The sequence below is a fragment of the Neodiprion pinetum genome, chromosome 1 (genome assembly GCF_021155775.2).
Source record: "Neodiprion pinetum isolate iyNeoPine1 chromosome 1, iyNeoPine1.2, whole genome shotgun sequence".
Lineage (NCBI taxonomy): Eukaryota > Metazoa > Arthropoda > Insecta > Hymenoptera > Diprionidae > Neodiprion > Neodiprion pinetum.
Window position 1 is genome coordinate 41,293,306 of NC_060232.1, and position 16,333 is coordinate 41,309,638.

At 39.2% G+C, this 16,333-nt stretch overlaps 1 protein-coding gene across 1 annotated transcript; it reads left to right on the top strand.

Annotated features, from left to right (window-relative positions):
- The first annotated feature begins 7,831 nt into the window (after positions 1–7,831).
- LOC124219294 (ubiquitin-protein ligase E3C) lies at positions 7,832–16,046 on the top strand. Its single transcript, XM_046626647.2, has 5 exons — positions 7,832–7,908; positions 8,320–8,818; positions 9,347–9,885; positions 10,058–12,102; positions 12,431–16,046. Exons 2-5 carry the CDS (start codon positions 8,403–8,405, stop codon positions 12,596–12,598), a joined length of 3,168 nt encoding a protein of 1,055 aa, XP_046482603.1. The 5' UTR covers positions 7,832–7,908; positions 8,320–8,402; the 3' UTR covers positions 12,599–16,046.
- Positions 16,047–16,333: the final 287 nt, after the last annotated feature.

Below are 16,333 nucleotides of genomic sequence, written 5' to 3' on the forward strand. Positions count from 1 at the left end.
ATCCGCTCTGGAAATTTCCCATTCAAATATTTCTTCGATATCGCAACTACTGGGACCTTGTATCACTGAGATCCCTCGTTTTCATCGAAATACTCTGTCGAACCAAGTTTTCAACCTTTCATCGAAACCTCTGACAAATACCCTTTGTTCTCATAACGAATGCTCCCAAAATCGAACGAAATAAACGGAGGAAAACGCGGAACCATAGCGAAGCTTTGGGAACAATATACTCAGCCGATTATATTAAGCGATCCGCACGAAATCCCGGACTCTGTAAAGGAGCCTTATCTCAATAAACCGCAGAATTCTAACCACACCATCAGAACTTCTGAAGATATTTGCTATTGCAAGGGAAATGCAGAAGAACGAATAAAAGAAAGAAATAAGCTGTTCGAACCCCCAACGCGACCTAGAACGATTAGCGAAGAAGACGCAAGGATTAGGAAAAAGGCGAAAATTATTTCTAAATACCTCCCGTTCAAACTTCCAACGATTCCTACCTCCTTTTTCTCCGACACGGGATCTAAAATTGAAAATAAACCTTATTAACAAAAGATTGTGCAATCCCAACATTAAATGGGAAAGGAAGACCCTCCTGCCGATAAAAAACGCACAGCCGTAGTACATAGTCCGCCTTCAGACCGACGACTCAGATCACAAGTTAGTACGCAGGGCACCCAATTATTCGAAGGACAATTAGAAAATTTAGAGGAGACGAACGCGTCGGGAACCTCAGGTCTAAATCCTGAACAGTCGCAAATCTCCAGCCAAAACTCTAATTCAACGAATAAAAATTCTCCGGAGAACTCGAGAAAAACAGAAAAACCCACTCAAATACTTATTCAAACGCCTGATTCGGAAAACCAATCCCAAACACATATTAAGATTCCTCAGGAATTTAAAATGGTGAGCGAACCCGTTGCAAGTACAGGCGCAACCGCCTTACCAGCACCGACTTATCATTATATCTCAATTAAGGATGCCTTAGAGGCAGTCCCGGTGTTTGACGGCAATCCGTCCCAGGTTAGAAGTTTTGTGCAGGGATGCAAGGATGCACGCGAAATGGTCCCGCCTCAAGTTGAATTAAGCCTCACGCGAATAATACGTAATAAAATCAAGGGAGTAGCTCGACGTGTGATCGAGAACGAACGGTTCGATACCGTAGACGAATTAACCGCGCGAATAAATGAGCTTTATGGACCAGCGAAATCCGTTAATCTGTGTCAGGGTGAACTAGGGAAAATTTTCCAAAGACAGAATGAAGACGTCGTGACGTACGCCTCGAGGGTACGCGAAGCGATGGAAAATATAAGACAGGCATTCTTGCAAGAACAACGTACGGACGATTTCGAAATTTTTACGCGAAATACCGAAGCGGACGGCAAAGCCGCTTTTCTGCGCGGATTAAGACCTGAAATCGACGGAAAAATCCCCACAATACCCGGTACTCTGAAAGAACTGGTCGACGCGGCGATGAAAATAGAAAAACAGGAGAAAATTAAAATCCAACTTAGACGAGGAGATCAACCTAGCACAATTCAGGACGCTACGATAAATTACGCGATGTTTCAACCACATAATTGCGTTGTGTGTGGAGCAAACGACCACAATAAATACGATTGCCAATATAATTCAGATAAAAGCTATTACGACCACCGTAAACCTCGGAATCAAACTTATGTTATCCAAGGTAATCGAGCAGACTATCGGAATAATTATAATTCGAGGGATGCTTATTCGGATCCCCGACGTAACTCGAACACCTACCAACTTCAAAATAATACTAACTCGAGAAATCAATTTCTGAAACATCAAAATCGTCAAATAAATTACCAACCGCAACCCGGTTACGATCCAAGAGAAAATCGTCCTAATCGGCAACAGGGACTTTCGAATTTTAGTAACCAGGACAATTACAGTAATCGAAGGTCGAATTCCCCTAATCAACAAGGTTATCCCAGAAATAATCAATATCGCGAAAATCGCTATCAAGGGAACAATCAATACCGCGGAAACATTTATCTCAGCAATAACTCGTACCGTGAAAGAACTTATTCAAGGGACCCTAGCCCGCAGAGGTCACAACCAAATTTCAGACAGGGAAACCAGCGTCCAAATCAGTACGACGATAATCAAATAATTAGACAAACGCGTTATACTCCGCAAACGAATTATCAGCCCTACAATTCGAACCGACCTGACGAATACCAGACAGAACAACCACGCGAACACTGTCGATATTGCAGAAACTACGGTCACTTAATCAGCGAATGCCCAATTAAACAGCGAAATGATAGATCAAATCAAATGCCGCGAGAAAATCGAGTCTCATTTTCGGGAAACGGGGAGAGCCTGCCGAACGACGGTGCGACCTCGGAGGCTCTCAAAATACCGAACCGCACCTTATCTATTATACAGGGCGTACCGATAGAAAACTAGTGACGTTGGCTACAAGCGATATGGAACAAATAATTATAGATCCACCTCAAAATTCCGATGACAAATCAATCAATACGATCATAAATCCAGAAAGTATAATCCCCACGATCAAATTAGAAGCGAGCGAATTACAAAATCCGAGTACTTTCATGTTGGATACAGGCTCCGACTTGAACATTATAAAAAATAACTGTGTAAGGTCAGAAATTGAAATAAACGAACAAAAGAAATTTAATCTTAGCGGAATAGTCCCCGCGTGCGTAGAAACTATGGGAGAAGTTCCCATAAACGTAATAGGAACCGAAGCTCAATTCCATATAGTTCCGGAAAATTTACCAATCCCACAGGACGGAATAATAGGATCCCAGTTCTTCAACGAAAATCGAGCTCAGATAAATTTTGATAAAGGCACATTAGAATTCGGTAACGTACAAATCCCATTTCTAAACCGGCAGGAAAAAACGACTCCGTATAGAGCGCAGACTGGCAACTGCGACAAACTCGCGGAGACCGAACTAGGCACCGAGGTTTTACCGCTCCTGGATGTAGAATCTAACGGGTGTCTCGGTTATACAAAATCCGAATTAACGACGGAAATTTCCGAACCTCTTAAAGGAAAGGAAAAGGTCGAAAATCCGGAAGATGTTATCGTAATTCCATCGAGGACACGGCTTGGCATCCGTATCAATCTCGAAAAAACTGAGTTGACCGAAGGGTACGTACCTCTGATAGACGCAGGTGACAACGTCTACATAGGGAACGCGTTAGTGACAAACCGAGATGATAAAGCGTACCTTTATGCAATTAATACGTCAGACTCGGAAGTAAGACTGAGGATTCCACCGCAAATCCTGGAAGAAATAAGTGAAACAGAGAACTCCTTAGAATCAGATACCCAAAACTTTAAAATCAAAAGTGAGAATGCAAAAGAAACCGTTAATTATAAGAATATACCCACAAAATATCAAATATATCCCGACGAATGCATGAAATACGACAATGAATCCGATGAATCTACGAAATATTCCAATAAATCCGTGAAAAATAACGACGAATCTGCGATAAATCAAAGTGAATCTAATGAATTTGTGAAAAACGATAATAAATCTACGAAATATTTCAATAAATCCATGAAAAATAACGACGAATATGCAATAAATCAAAGTGAATCCAATGAATCTGTGAAAAACGATAATAAATCTACGAAATATTCCAATAAATCCATGAAAAATAACGACGAATCTGCAATAAATCAAGGTGAAGCCAATGAATCTGTGAAAAACGATAATAAATCTACGAAATATTCCAATGAATTTGCAAGAAGCGATAATAAATCTACGAAATATTCCTATAAATCCATGAAGAATAATGACGAAAATGTGATTAATTTAAGCGAATCCAAAGAAACTGTGAAAAACGATAATAAATCTACGAAATATTCCAATGAATCCGTGAGAAATGATAATAAATCTACGAAATATTCCAATAAATCGATGAAAAATAATGACGAAAATGCGATAAATCAAAGTGAATCCAATGAATCTGTGAAAAATGATGATAAATCTACGAAAAATTCTAATAAATCCATGAAAAATGACGACGAATCTGCGATAAATCCAAGTGAATCCAATGAATCTGCGAGAAACGATAACCAATCTACGAAATATTCCAATGAATCCATGAAAAATAATGACGAATCTGCGATAAATCAAAATAAATCCAATGAATCTGTGAGAAATGATAATAAATCCACGAAATATTCCAATAAATCTATGAAAAATAATGACGAATCTGCGATAAATCAAAATAAATCCAATGAATCTGTGAGAAACGATAATAAATCCACGAAATATTCCAATAAATCTATGAAAAATGATGACGAATCTGCGATAAACCAAGGTGAATCAAATGAATCTGTGAAAAACGATAATGAATCTACGAAATATTCCAATGAATCGATGAAAAATAATGACGAAAATGCGATAAATCCAAATGAATCCAATGAATCTGCGAAAAACGATAATGAATCCACGAAATATTCCTATAAATCTATGAAAATTAATGATGAATATACAATAAATCCAAGTGAATCCAAGGAGTCTATGAAAGATAATGATAAATCCATGAAAAATAATAATGAAACTGCGATAATACCAAGTGAATCCAATGAATCCGCGAAGGACGAAAATAAAACTACGAACAATAAGTGTAAAAGTAACTCCGATGAGTCCGAGAAAAATAAGAATAAATATTCCGACGAATCCATAAGAAATGATAATTCTATAGTAAACCAGAGTGAATCCAATAAACCCACAACGAGTGAATTAAATAAAATCAAACTAATGGGACCGTATATTACTGACAACGCAAACAAGGCTGTAATAAATGAACACACCTCGATATTTAAAGAAGAAATAGATCGATGCAATAAAAACCGAGAGACAAATAAATATAAAAGAAGACAAGAAATAAGGAAATCTACACGAATCCACAAATTTATGCCCTATACGAAAACAGTCGGAGACGAGTACGGAAGGAAGACAACGCGCGCAATCCCACGGAATATCTCTACACAAAACACAAACCGATCTAATGGAATAAGTATCCCGAAAATAAAACGATTATTTATGGTCCAAAATTCCCATAACTTAGCCAAAGCCAGGGCCAAGCTTCTGGAATCTTTATTGAGATTAGAACACCTAAATGCCGAGGAGAAAGAAAATGTCTACAACTTAATCCGAGCAAATGCAGATATATTCCACCTACCAGGCGATAACCTAGGATGCACTAACGTAATTAAACATAAAATAACCACAACCGAGGAACAACCAAAACCAAAACACTGCTCCGGAATCCCTGAAATACACATGGACATGTCAATCAAACACGAATACGCAATACCCGGATCCTTCAAGCAAGAAGCACCAGCGCCAAAACCTACGGTTAGGCGATATTATGAATCAATGGGAAACAACACGAGAAACGTTAACCAGACCGAACCAACAACAGAAGAAGACGGAGAATACAAAGCACCCCAAGGAAAGCCGATACCCATATACCCCAATTTAAACATGAAGCCAGCAACCCAATCACCAATTGCAAAAAACGTCTCAACATCGACCATGGACCCCAAGGACAACCAAAGTACCGTATGGATTGAAAAACCTACAGCACCCAACGACCGTCAGGAAGAATGATCGAGCAGAGGCTCGCCATTCTTGCATAAGGGGGGAGGTGTAACGTCCGACCGGAACGTCCGTATGTTTTATCGACTATTATTACTGCATGTTACTTTTATCAACTAACCAAACTCGAAGTACGAGAATCTTGTAACCATAAGAAATTAAAACAACAGTCTAACTATTTGGAATATCCCTAGATGGAAATAACTATGAAATTCACTAGCCAAGGCTTAAAAACCATGTTACGAGATCTTCGTACCACAGAGAACTATAATACTATTATGCGTTATTATATATCACTATCACATTAACACTATAATTAACTAACACAATTATACCCAATTATTATATAGCACTCAGCAATGCCATTTGTGCATTCGGAGCTGAGAGCTATACTTAAGCAACATACGCTTTACTATATAGTCTGGAGTATAGAAGACTGTAAAACCATAGATAAATGCATAACCAATATAATGTAAAGATAGCACTGCTGCAACCCATAAAACCAGAGGCTGCAAAACCATCAAACCGTGAATGCTAATTACCCAGCATGAACTATACCTTCTTCCGCAACGCCGTATTGTAGGCAACACGCGCAACGTTTTGAAGGCAATGCAGATCTCCAATGTGGAGCCATACAGAGCCTTACCTAGAGAATACATTAGGAAACTTACCGACGAAACGAAAACGTTCTAGAAGCTTCCAAGCCGATTTATATCAATATAAGAATTAACAACTACAGAAGGGAATCATATACAAAAGCACACATGTAAACCTGCTCTAAAGCTATGAATCATCAAATTACTAAGTATTCTAAATCTGTTAAGATAGTTATAACACAAACAACTAAAGATATTCGCAGCAGCGTGATTCTAATAATGTTAAACAAATAACAAACTATGTTCATAAACAATTGCTATTGTACCCCAAATTAACAACGACAGTAGTCGACTTTAATACATATGCAATTCTATATAGATACAACTATAAAACTATCAACGACAGTAGTCGACTATAATACATATACAATTCTATATAGATATAACTATAAAACTAACAAACGACAGGTAACCAAAATGAAATATGGGCTTTGTAACGAGCAAGATAGCAAAAACATTCAGAGGTAGACAGGTAGTTAAGTGGCTGACGGGCGCCACAAAGGGGCTGGCGCCACAAAGGGGGCTGGCGCCACAAAGGGGACTGGCGACACAACGAAAAGCTCACGCAGTTCGGAGAACTACGGAACCAAGTCCACGCACCTACACCACCGCACCAAGCAGCGATATACCATACGTAAAAACCTACAATATAGTAATAGCTAAAGAAATAAGATCACAGGCGTGCATGCGGCGAAGATGTCGTGCCCTAATTAGAATTCCTAGAAAAGAGGGGAGGTGCGCAAAGGCGACCAAAAAACTAGAGAGGGGGATCGTTCTGCGCAACGATCGACCCCTATAAAAACGGCGACCGATCACTCGATCGCTCTCTTGTGTTTCTACCTCCAGATTCGTCATCTAGTTCCGGTACAGTCTCGCGGTAAAATCCTTTAGCCTTTTGCATTAAAACTTTCATACAACGTTACTCTGCCCAAAAGTTCAGCGAGCTTCAACTCCATTTTTACTAAGTCTAAGATCTTACACTGTGTAACTCTGCGTTTGTGACTTTTAAATATCAAACTTATAAAATAAACCAAGTTAGTCAAAATATCCAAATATATTAAAGTCAGTTATTCCACTAAAACCTCTCACCAATCTACAAGTCATCGCATCCAGAATACTCTCAAAAAGGTAAGCCAAATTAAATCTTTTATCCAACAATTTCTCCCTCTTCGGTTCGTTCGACTAGAGCGACAGAATGCCCGTTGTCCGGTGTATTTCAATACTTAATCGGTAATTGGTGACCCAAACTACTGATGTGAGTCTGGCTGTAACTGTGTGTGAATGTTTCCGGTGTCTAACATCTGGAGATTTCCACTAGGTACCGTTCCGACGTCACACTACCGCTAGTGCGCTCTCAGTGCACACGCAGTGCAACCAGTGGAAAACGCTATAAGCCCAACACTCGTCGGATCTTTGCGATATCAGCGCCTTCAGCGTCAGCTAGCGCAAGCCTTATTGTACGGATTTTTCATCCCGGATCAAGTGTACGAAGATCGGACTCCTTTACTCTAGACTCCATGCTAGTGATATTATTCATCAATTCAATATGGCGTGTATTCAATGACTAACGTGTAATCGTAACATTATTGTAATATTATAATTTATTTCGAGTGATTTTTAGTGATAAAGTGAGTAATGGTGGTGAAACATTCTCCTTCGATTTCGTAATTGTTAAAGACAAGCATAATTTATTGACGTTGCGTGGTTACGCAGTGTGGCAATAATCAATTAATACGGGCATAACCTTGCTATAAAGAGCCGAATTTGCAGAGAAAAGTAATCGAGTAATTTTATACTTAGTGAACAGATAATTTTTCACAATAGATATTTTCGCGAAGGTGAAACTGGACTAAATTTGAACAGTTCAAAATACCACGACTGTAATACTGCAAAGGATATAATTTAGTCAGTTAGGATTCTGCTGGTTGCTGAAAAAAAATTCATGCCCAACCAATCATAATGAACCAATGCATCGAATGCTTCTAAATCTCATTTATCATTATTCACTATTGTCAATATGTTTCTATCTGTGAATTCAGGCCGATTGGGGAGTCTTCATTGTTGAATTTCAAGTGACTCACAAAAGAACGGACGTGTAATTTTTTTTGATTGAAGTAACGTCATGTATAGCTTTGACGGAGACTACAGACGAAAACCCCAACAAAATCTAGCTGGTGCTAGCCGTCGTGATGAAAAAGCTGTGCTACTGCAGCATGCTCAATTGGAACGTTTAAAACGAGAACAACAGCGTCAAAGGCATGACGCCGCTGTGAAAATCCAAGCTCAGATTCGTCAATTTGTAACTAGACAATTAAAGCGTGAGCATGAAAGGCACAACTTTGATGTAGTGCAGAAGGCATTGGGTAATAATCCGCCAAGCTTGGAAGAGATTTCCCCTTTGCTCAGACAATTGTTATTTTTCTATGACGAAGCTCTAGATGGATCCAGATTGCTATGGATACTTAGACACGTCTTGAAAGATCACAAACGTATAAAAGAACTGACAACCATATCTACAGAGTGGTCATGGAGATTACGGTATGTTTATGAAATAAAGTGTACTATTTCTCTAATTAATTCAAAAGCAGAAAACCAGTTGAGTAGGGCGTAACCGGCAAGCGTTTTCGTTTTGAAGCTGATTGAGGGTCATTGGGGTTGAAATTTTTTTCTAAATACTATTGTCCCTTTATGGCTACAAGCAATTTCTCAATTTGAATGCAACTACGAAGACCAATTTGCCAGGAGGGTGTAACGACTTTAGCGATCTGAGTTTTTATAAAATCAATATTGCATCCTTGTGATGTTTTAGTCAGCATATTGAGGTGAATAAAGAATCGAAAAAAATCAGAGGGAAGAGAATACTTTAATTTTTGTAATTTTTGTAGTCACCTTCTTTGGCACCAATACGTGAAAAATGCATGTGAGATATGTCGTTTCCATAAAGTGATTTAAAGTTTCTGCTTTGTTTGCCCTGTCTGCTGTTAAATTGGTCTTTTTTTTGAGTGCTAAGCACTTTTGTTTTATAGAGTTTGAAATAATACCATCAGCTTTTTGTCCATTTTTAAGGTGGATTCTCAAATTATCAATGCGGAAAATAGTTGACACGGTTTCTCAAGATCCTGCTCGTTCTATAGCAGTTCCTCTGCGAGTCCTGGAAGTGTTCACTGTGAAAGAAAATACAGAGGGCATTTTAAAGACAGAAACAGATCGCCATTTGATCGGCATATTTGTATATTTGGCAGAAAACAAGTACTTTGTGCAATTGAGAAGGTTGATAGATGAAAAAGTGCCTCCTTTGTTGGAAGCAACGCCTGTACCACCGACACCGATGGCGGCATGTCTATTGGATATGATTAAACGACCGCTTGGACTTATTCATACCATGGAAGAGAATAACAAATTTTCCATTACGATACTTGAAGAGTTCTGCTACAGCATTCTTGCGCCAAGAATGTCAGAGCCAATTAAGATGCTTGTCTTACCTGCATTGACAGAATTTCAAAATCTCCCGTATAAACAATTAATCGATTGTATAAATAGACTTGCAAATGAGCCTACTCTGTGCCTTTTGTATAGCATATTATCTCTGGAACCAGTCAGATTTGGTAAGTGATAAACAGTTTGGAGAATTACAATAATTATAATATTCAGATTGACAGTGACAATTATGAACACTAATGCAAATGTACATTTGATATTTTATATGTTTGAAATGTTGTCCATACCTTGGTGTATATTGCATTGCTAATGTCTCTGTCTTCATCTTTGCACCCACAGCCTGCAGAAGGTCAAGGAACACTCTGACGAACTACCTTCAAGTTTTGGCATCGCTGAGTTCGACAATAGCCTCCCCACCTGTAGAGCAGAGTTTAAATTTCACCGACGAATCGGACAGTGACACAGACACTGATATGGTCGATCAGGATGAAGCGGACATACGTCAAAAATGCATAGAAATGTTGAATGCAGAAAATCGTGTACAAGGTATTCTTGTGGTGGTGGATCAAAGCGAGGATCCCCTTATGCTCCAAGCCCTATGTCAATTGTGCCACAATCTTTTGATAACCAACAAAATGGCTGTTCCTAAATATAAACTACTCTACATGCTTGCGTTCAAACCGTCGTTTCTTCGTCATTTATGGACGGCACTAATGTCTGTTCGTCAGACATCCCTGTTTGGGGGTGTCACTCTTCTACTGCAAGTAGTTTCTCGAGGTATCGCCCTAGATGCAGATAATACAAAAAAGATTGTACCACTTTTGGCAGTTTTTTGCTCGCTCTTCAGCCTGCTTATTGCAACGCTGCACGACACTGAATTCTTCAATGATGGCTCCCAAGTTGGAACAAGTGGTGCTAGCCAACAGACAATGCCATTCACGACTGTGGAACTAGTGCCACTTTCTGCTCATTTGAAGGGGGTTTGCTTGGGCTTGGTCGAGCTCGCGTTCCCCGATACCCGGCCGACAGTACGAGATGATTATAAAACTGCAGTACTTGGTGCCTCTGCTACCCAAACTCACCAAAACACACAAATGTGGGTGCACTTGTTCAAAGTAACTGTAGGTTTGCTGCGGCAACTTCACACTCGTGATCTGAGAAAACAATTTTGCCCTGAAGGCCATTGGATAGCGTCGAACATTGTGATACCACTGGACAAACCACAGGATTTTACATTCCGACGTCGCAGATTAAGAGGCTATGTACCATTTCAAGGACTGCGAGCATTTACTCGTGAAGATTTGGAGGAAGGCCCTCCTTGGTCGACAAAGGAAGTGCGAACGCTTACGCTGCTTCGTGAAATACCCTTTGTTGTGCCATTCAATGATCGTGTAGTGGTATTTCAATCTCTCTTGAATCACGACAAAGAGGAACAGCAAGGCGAATGGACGAATTTCATGCGGGGTCCATACATACAGATTGCTGTGAGACGGAATTACTTGTACGAGGATGCGTTTGACAAACTTTCACCAGAGAACGAGTCTGAGTTGAGGCTGAAAATGAAGGTTCAATTGGTGAACGCAGCTGGTCTTGAAGAGGCTGGTGTAGATGGGGGTGGACTATTCCGAGAGTTTCTTTCAGAATTGTTAAAAACCAGCTTTGATCCAAATCGCGGATTTTTCAGGCTGACCAAAGACAACATGTTGTATCCGAATCCAACGGTGCACCTTCTTGTTGATGATTTTCCAAAACACTACTACTTCATTGGTCGTATATTGGGAAAGGCACTGTACGAGAATTTGTTAGTTGAATTGCCGTTTGCCGAATTTTTTTTATCAAAAATTGTCGGCAGGCAAGCCGATGTTGACGTTCATCACTTGGCTTCCCTCGATCCAATAATGTACAGGAATCTCTTGTATCTGAAAAGTTACCAAGGCGATGTTACCGAACTGGGGTTAGACTTTACAGTTTTATCTGACGAACTTGGGGAGAGGCGCATTGACGAGCTCAAGCCTGGAGGAGCGAACGTCACAGTAACTTCGCACAATCGGATAGAATACATCCATTTAATGGCTGACTACAAATTAAACAAACAGATAAGAGCCCAGTGCTATGCATTCAAGCAGGGCATAAGTAATGTCGTATCCCTCGACTGGCTTCAAATGTTCAATAATAAAGAACTACAGGTCTTAATCTCCGGTGCACAAATACCTGTCGATGTACGCGACTTGAAACTACATACAAACTATACCGGAGGCTATACCCCCGATCACCCTACAATAATTTCCTTTTGGAAAATTGCTGACGAATTCACGGACCAACAGAGAAGTCAACTGCTCAAATTTGTGACAAGTTGCAGTCGACCACCGCTGCTTGGATTCAAGGTATGATGAAACGAGAAAGAAACTAAACGATACTGATACTAAATAAAGTGACTGTAGTAGCGTAGCGTGCATGACTGTGAAATGGGAGGGTCTGAGTTCAAATCATTAGCCTGTCGAGGAAGACCTGAGCGGCGACTCGCAGTAATTTTACCACGGGTCCCACCGTTCAGGCGCTGAACCGGCTACCTGAGGTTTGAACTCGGGTTAACTACACCCGGATAAGATTTTTTGCGGTTTACCTTGTCCCTCGTACAAACCCTGGTGTTTCTACATAGAGCTCCTCAAATCTGTTCCAACCGCATAATGATGGTCATTTCGTTGTTTTCAGGAACTTGATCCACCTTTCTGCATTCAACACGCAGGTAGCGTCGATCGGCTTCCGACTTCGAGCACCTGCATGAACCTTTTAAAACTTCCGGAATTTCCTGACGAAAGAACACTAAGGGAAAAGCTTCTATACGCTATACAAGCAGGTGCAGGTTTTGAGCTTAGCTAAATATCTAAACTCCACGACAAGAGGCACAATTGCCATTCTTGTTTTCAATGTGATAAACTTATTCCTTGTGAAATTGGGTGAACGAACAATTCGTACTAACAGTGGATATACCATGAACAAGTTCTTTACGATATATGCCACGATTGATGTACCTGTATGTACGAAGATAGTTTGAATGACAAAAAATATTGCATGAAAAGAAAAGCTAGACCAATAACATATCTGCGCATTCACTTATAATATTGGTTTGGTTTTGCCGTCAGTCCCACGACAAGCGATAGCACAGAAAATAGGATAGCTCTATTTGTGTTAGGTGACTCTCGTATACTGTTTAATATAGAGTTTCAAGTTTACGTCACAGTTGTGTGTAGTTGTAAATATGACATACTCAAACGAACGCGGTTCGATATTACGGAAATCAGTTCTACAGAGCAAGTGCTCTTCAGAATATGTTCTACTAACTTGTTTCTACAGTAAATTCTTTTACAGAGTATAATTTTACAGAAAAATTGTTCTACAATATATTTTTCCACAATTTTTTGCTAGAGATTCTGTTCAACGCAACACAAAATCAGAGCAATCGTCGAATTGTTAAAAACATTGTAATTTAATTCAATTTGATCTAATTTAATTGAAATTATGTGGTTTGAATTTATATGCGTGTTGCATGTGTGTTGTGTCGAACGGGTATTGTGTCGGATGTGTGAAATTAGAAAACTGTTCTATAGAAAAATCTTCCGTAGAAAACTATTCTGTAGAACAATTCTCCTATACAACAATTCATGGAGTATTATTTCTGATGTGAATCTCGAATTTCTTTCTGTAGGAAGAAATTCTGTAGAAACGGGTCTGTAAAACATATTCTGTAGAACATTTGCCCTGTAGAACGAATTTCTGTAGAATCGGTCGTCCTACTCAGACTGGTATTCCGTGTGTGAAATAACAAATGACGGATCGGTAATGGAGGAATCCCTGAGGGCCATTTTCTACCTAGTAACAGAAATTGATCCTTGTCAAATGCCAACACCATTGCTTTGGTAGGCTTTCCCTTTTCATAGAAAATCTAAACTGCTGTAGTAAAAATCGTGAGAAGTTAGAAGCCTGGTAGATTGAGGCGTGGACAGTGATGATCGCAGTTTTCTATTTTTTTTTTTTCTTATTTTTGGATTTTCTAAAAAGAGAACCCCTTCGGGCTCAGAAGTGAGATTACACTGAGAGTTTTCGGTGAGGACTCTTGACGCAATTGAACTTTCGTCCGCAGATAGGTAACCTAAGTTATATTTGAGGCACTTAATTTGAGGTGATAAGGTGAACCCTGATTGGATACCAGCGTTGTTGGACACCAAAAATAATCGAAAACTGTATTGTACATGATATTTATTGGATACTGCCCGATTTGACACGGCTCCGACTAGATACGAGCCCTTTTGGGTGTAGCTCGATTGGACCAGGTACCACAAGCGGTCTTACAGACACGGCCCCATCGGGTCCAAAGATTGAATAAATATATTTAAATGCTCGATTAAAACCGAAATTGTGAGACGTGCATGAGATAGTGATGCTCGAGTCCCATTTTCAAACTGACTACGAAGAAGCAAAGATTCTTCTCTTCGAAGTTTGAAAATGGGATTTCAGCATTACTTTGCCATATCTGACAATTTTGGATTTAATCGAGCATTTGAATATATACATGCAATCTTTGAGACCCGTTGAGGGCGTGTCTGCAATACCGCTAGTGTCCAATCGGTCTGTGTCCAATCTAGCTTCCGATTATTTTAGTGTCCAATAACGCTGGTGAAAGGTCCAAACGGACCTTTCCCCTTACAGTGTATAAGATGTAATTCCTGTTGCCTATCTGCCAGCGAAACAACGTTCGCGTCAGGATCCTTCACTAAAAACTCCCGGTATAGTGTACTGAAGAGAACTAAAACACAGTCTGATTTATGATGCTATCGAGAGCAAAAGGAGATGTCGCTGTCGATTTAGTAAACGGTAATAGATTTCACTACTTTGGGAAGGGGAATTTGAACCATCTCCTTTTTTTTTTTTTTTTTTATTTGAATGCCTCTTTTCGTTTTTCTTAACAAGGCGTTGCAGCATGTAGTTGCAGTTGAGCCTCTAGGTTTACTCTTTTCTTGTTTCCTGGTGTTTGATTTTGAGAAACGAGATCCTACTTCCGCACGCAGAATTGAGGTCTAACTCAAGTATTAGTATCGAGAAGTTATAGTATTTCCACTTGCAATGAAAGTTACTGCACACGGTAAAATTGGCCTAATCAATCAGTAATATAACAAATAGCCACACAAAATAGATTTCAGACAATTTTTTTTCGTCGCAGTAATTACCTCTAACTTGGCAAATTACAAGTACTAACTTTCACTTGTAATCAATTGCTAAACGGCATGGAATGCAGTAGTTCGGTACTAACGCGTTCAGCTATGGTTGATATACGATGAGAAGAAAGATGTAGTGCTTACAATTACATCAGTCAGCACACTCAGAGAAGATTCATGTTATTGAAGTTATGTATTATCTGATCACTGCAGTTAAGTACTCGAAGAATTGATGTTATTTTTTTTTCCAAAACATTATTTATTTGCGATGAAACCGATAGTTGAGTCTTCATATATTCTAGAAAAACATAACTCTTATGGAGCATAGGTATTATAGCAGTTTCTCAAGTTTTCGCTACAGTTTCTTGACAGGCAGATTCCCCGGTTCTGGGTTCCAAGGAAACCTTCTGTCGTAAAGAATATATATGTACAATATGTATAGGTCCAAGGTTGCAATGTATACCAGAGCGCTATTGGTAAGCTTGAATTCGCTCCACGAGCCCAATAAATGCTCACATTTCCGGTATTGCATACACACACATACAAAGTATAAAAAATATGTAGGCATCGATTTAGGAGGGCTTATTGTTGTGATAGGAACGATAAGTTTACCTTTTGCTTTTTTTTGTTCCCATCAACTGAAAACCGGTGTGCGCGCATTATGTTATAACATCTATGTGCGGGTATGTTTTCACCCTCACAAAAATAGGCAATGGGAAGATATGGTCACGTGACAGAAAATCATAGCGCAGGAAACAGGTACTGATAACACATGACGAATAGATAATGTTATACGATTAATAATGTATGTACCGAGGGGCCAATTACTTACAATTAGGGTATGTTATGCAAAGCGCCAGTAAGCTCAGTTACGACTGTAGCAGAGTCGTTTCTTACCGTTAAATGTAAAAAAATCAATTTGAAAAAGAAGGGTTCCACATTGAATACACCTACATATATTTTTTGTTACAGTTACTGCCCTGGTGTCTGTAAATTGTGTATATTTACAAATTTTAAGTTTTATATCCGCCTGTCAGTTTAACAAATGTATGTATGCAAGAATGTATTTATCTAGGGGATATGAGTTAATGTAAATAAAAGATATAGTTACTCGATTTACAGGTGTAATATTTATTACTCATTTTGTCTCATAAGGATTCTCATTATTAATGATGTTGAAGTTCGTAACTTTGATATAACCATGCGATTTTAGATATAGTCGTTGTTGGCAATTTCAGAATTGTTTGTAATACGGTAAATCGTGATGAAGCAGCACGTAGTAGCAATTTATGAAAACTCGACTCCGTCAAAGATATTCTAAAGTTGCAAAGTAGTGATTTTTTAACCAATGTTTCGGTACCTTAACATTATTACATTCAACGAAGGTGTCGTTTTATACAAT

What these genes read in the sequence shown, in the direction of transcription:
- LOC124219294 (XM_046626647.2), top strand. Translation starts at nt 8,403, where the DNA reads ATGTATAGCTTTGACGGAGACTACAGACGAAAACCCCAACAAAATCTA. An exon ending in GAGTGGTCATGGAGATTACG is followed by an intron (nt 8,819 to 9,346) that starts GTATGTTTATGA and finishes TCCATTTTTAAG; the next exon opens with GTGGATTCTCAAATTATCAA. An exon ending in TCTGGAACCAGTCAGATTTG is followed by an intron (nt 9,886 to 10,057) that starts GTAAGTGATAAA and finishes TTGCACCCACAG; the next exon opens with CCTGCAGAAGGTCAAGGAAC.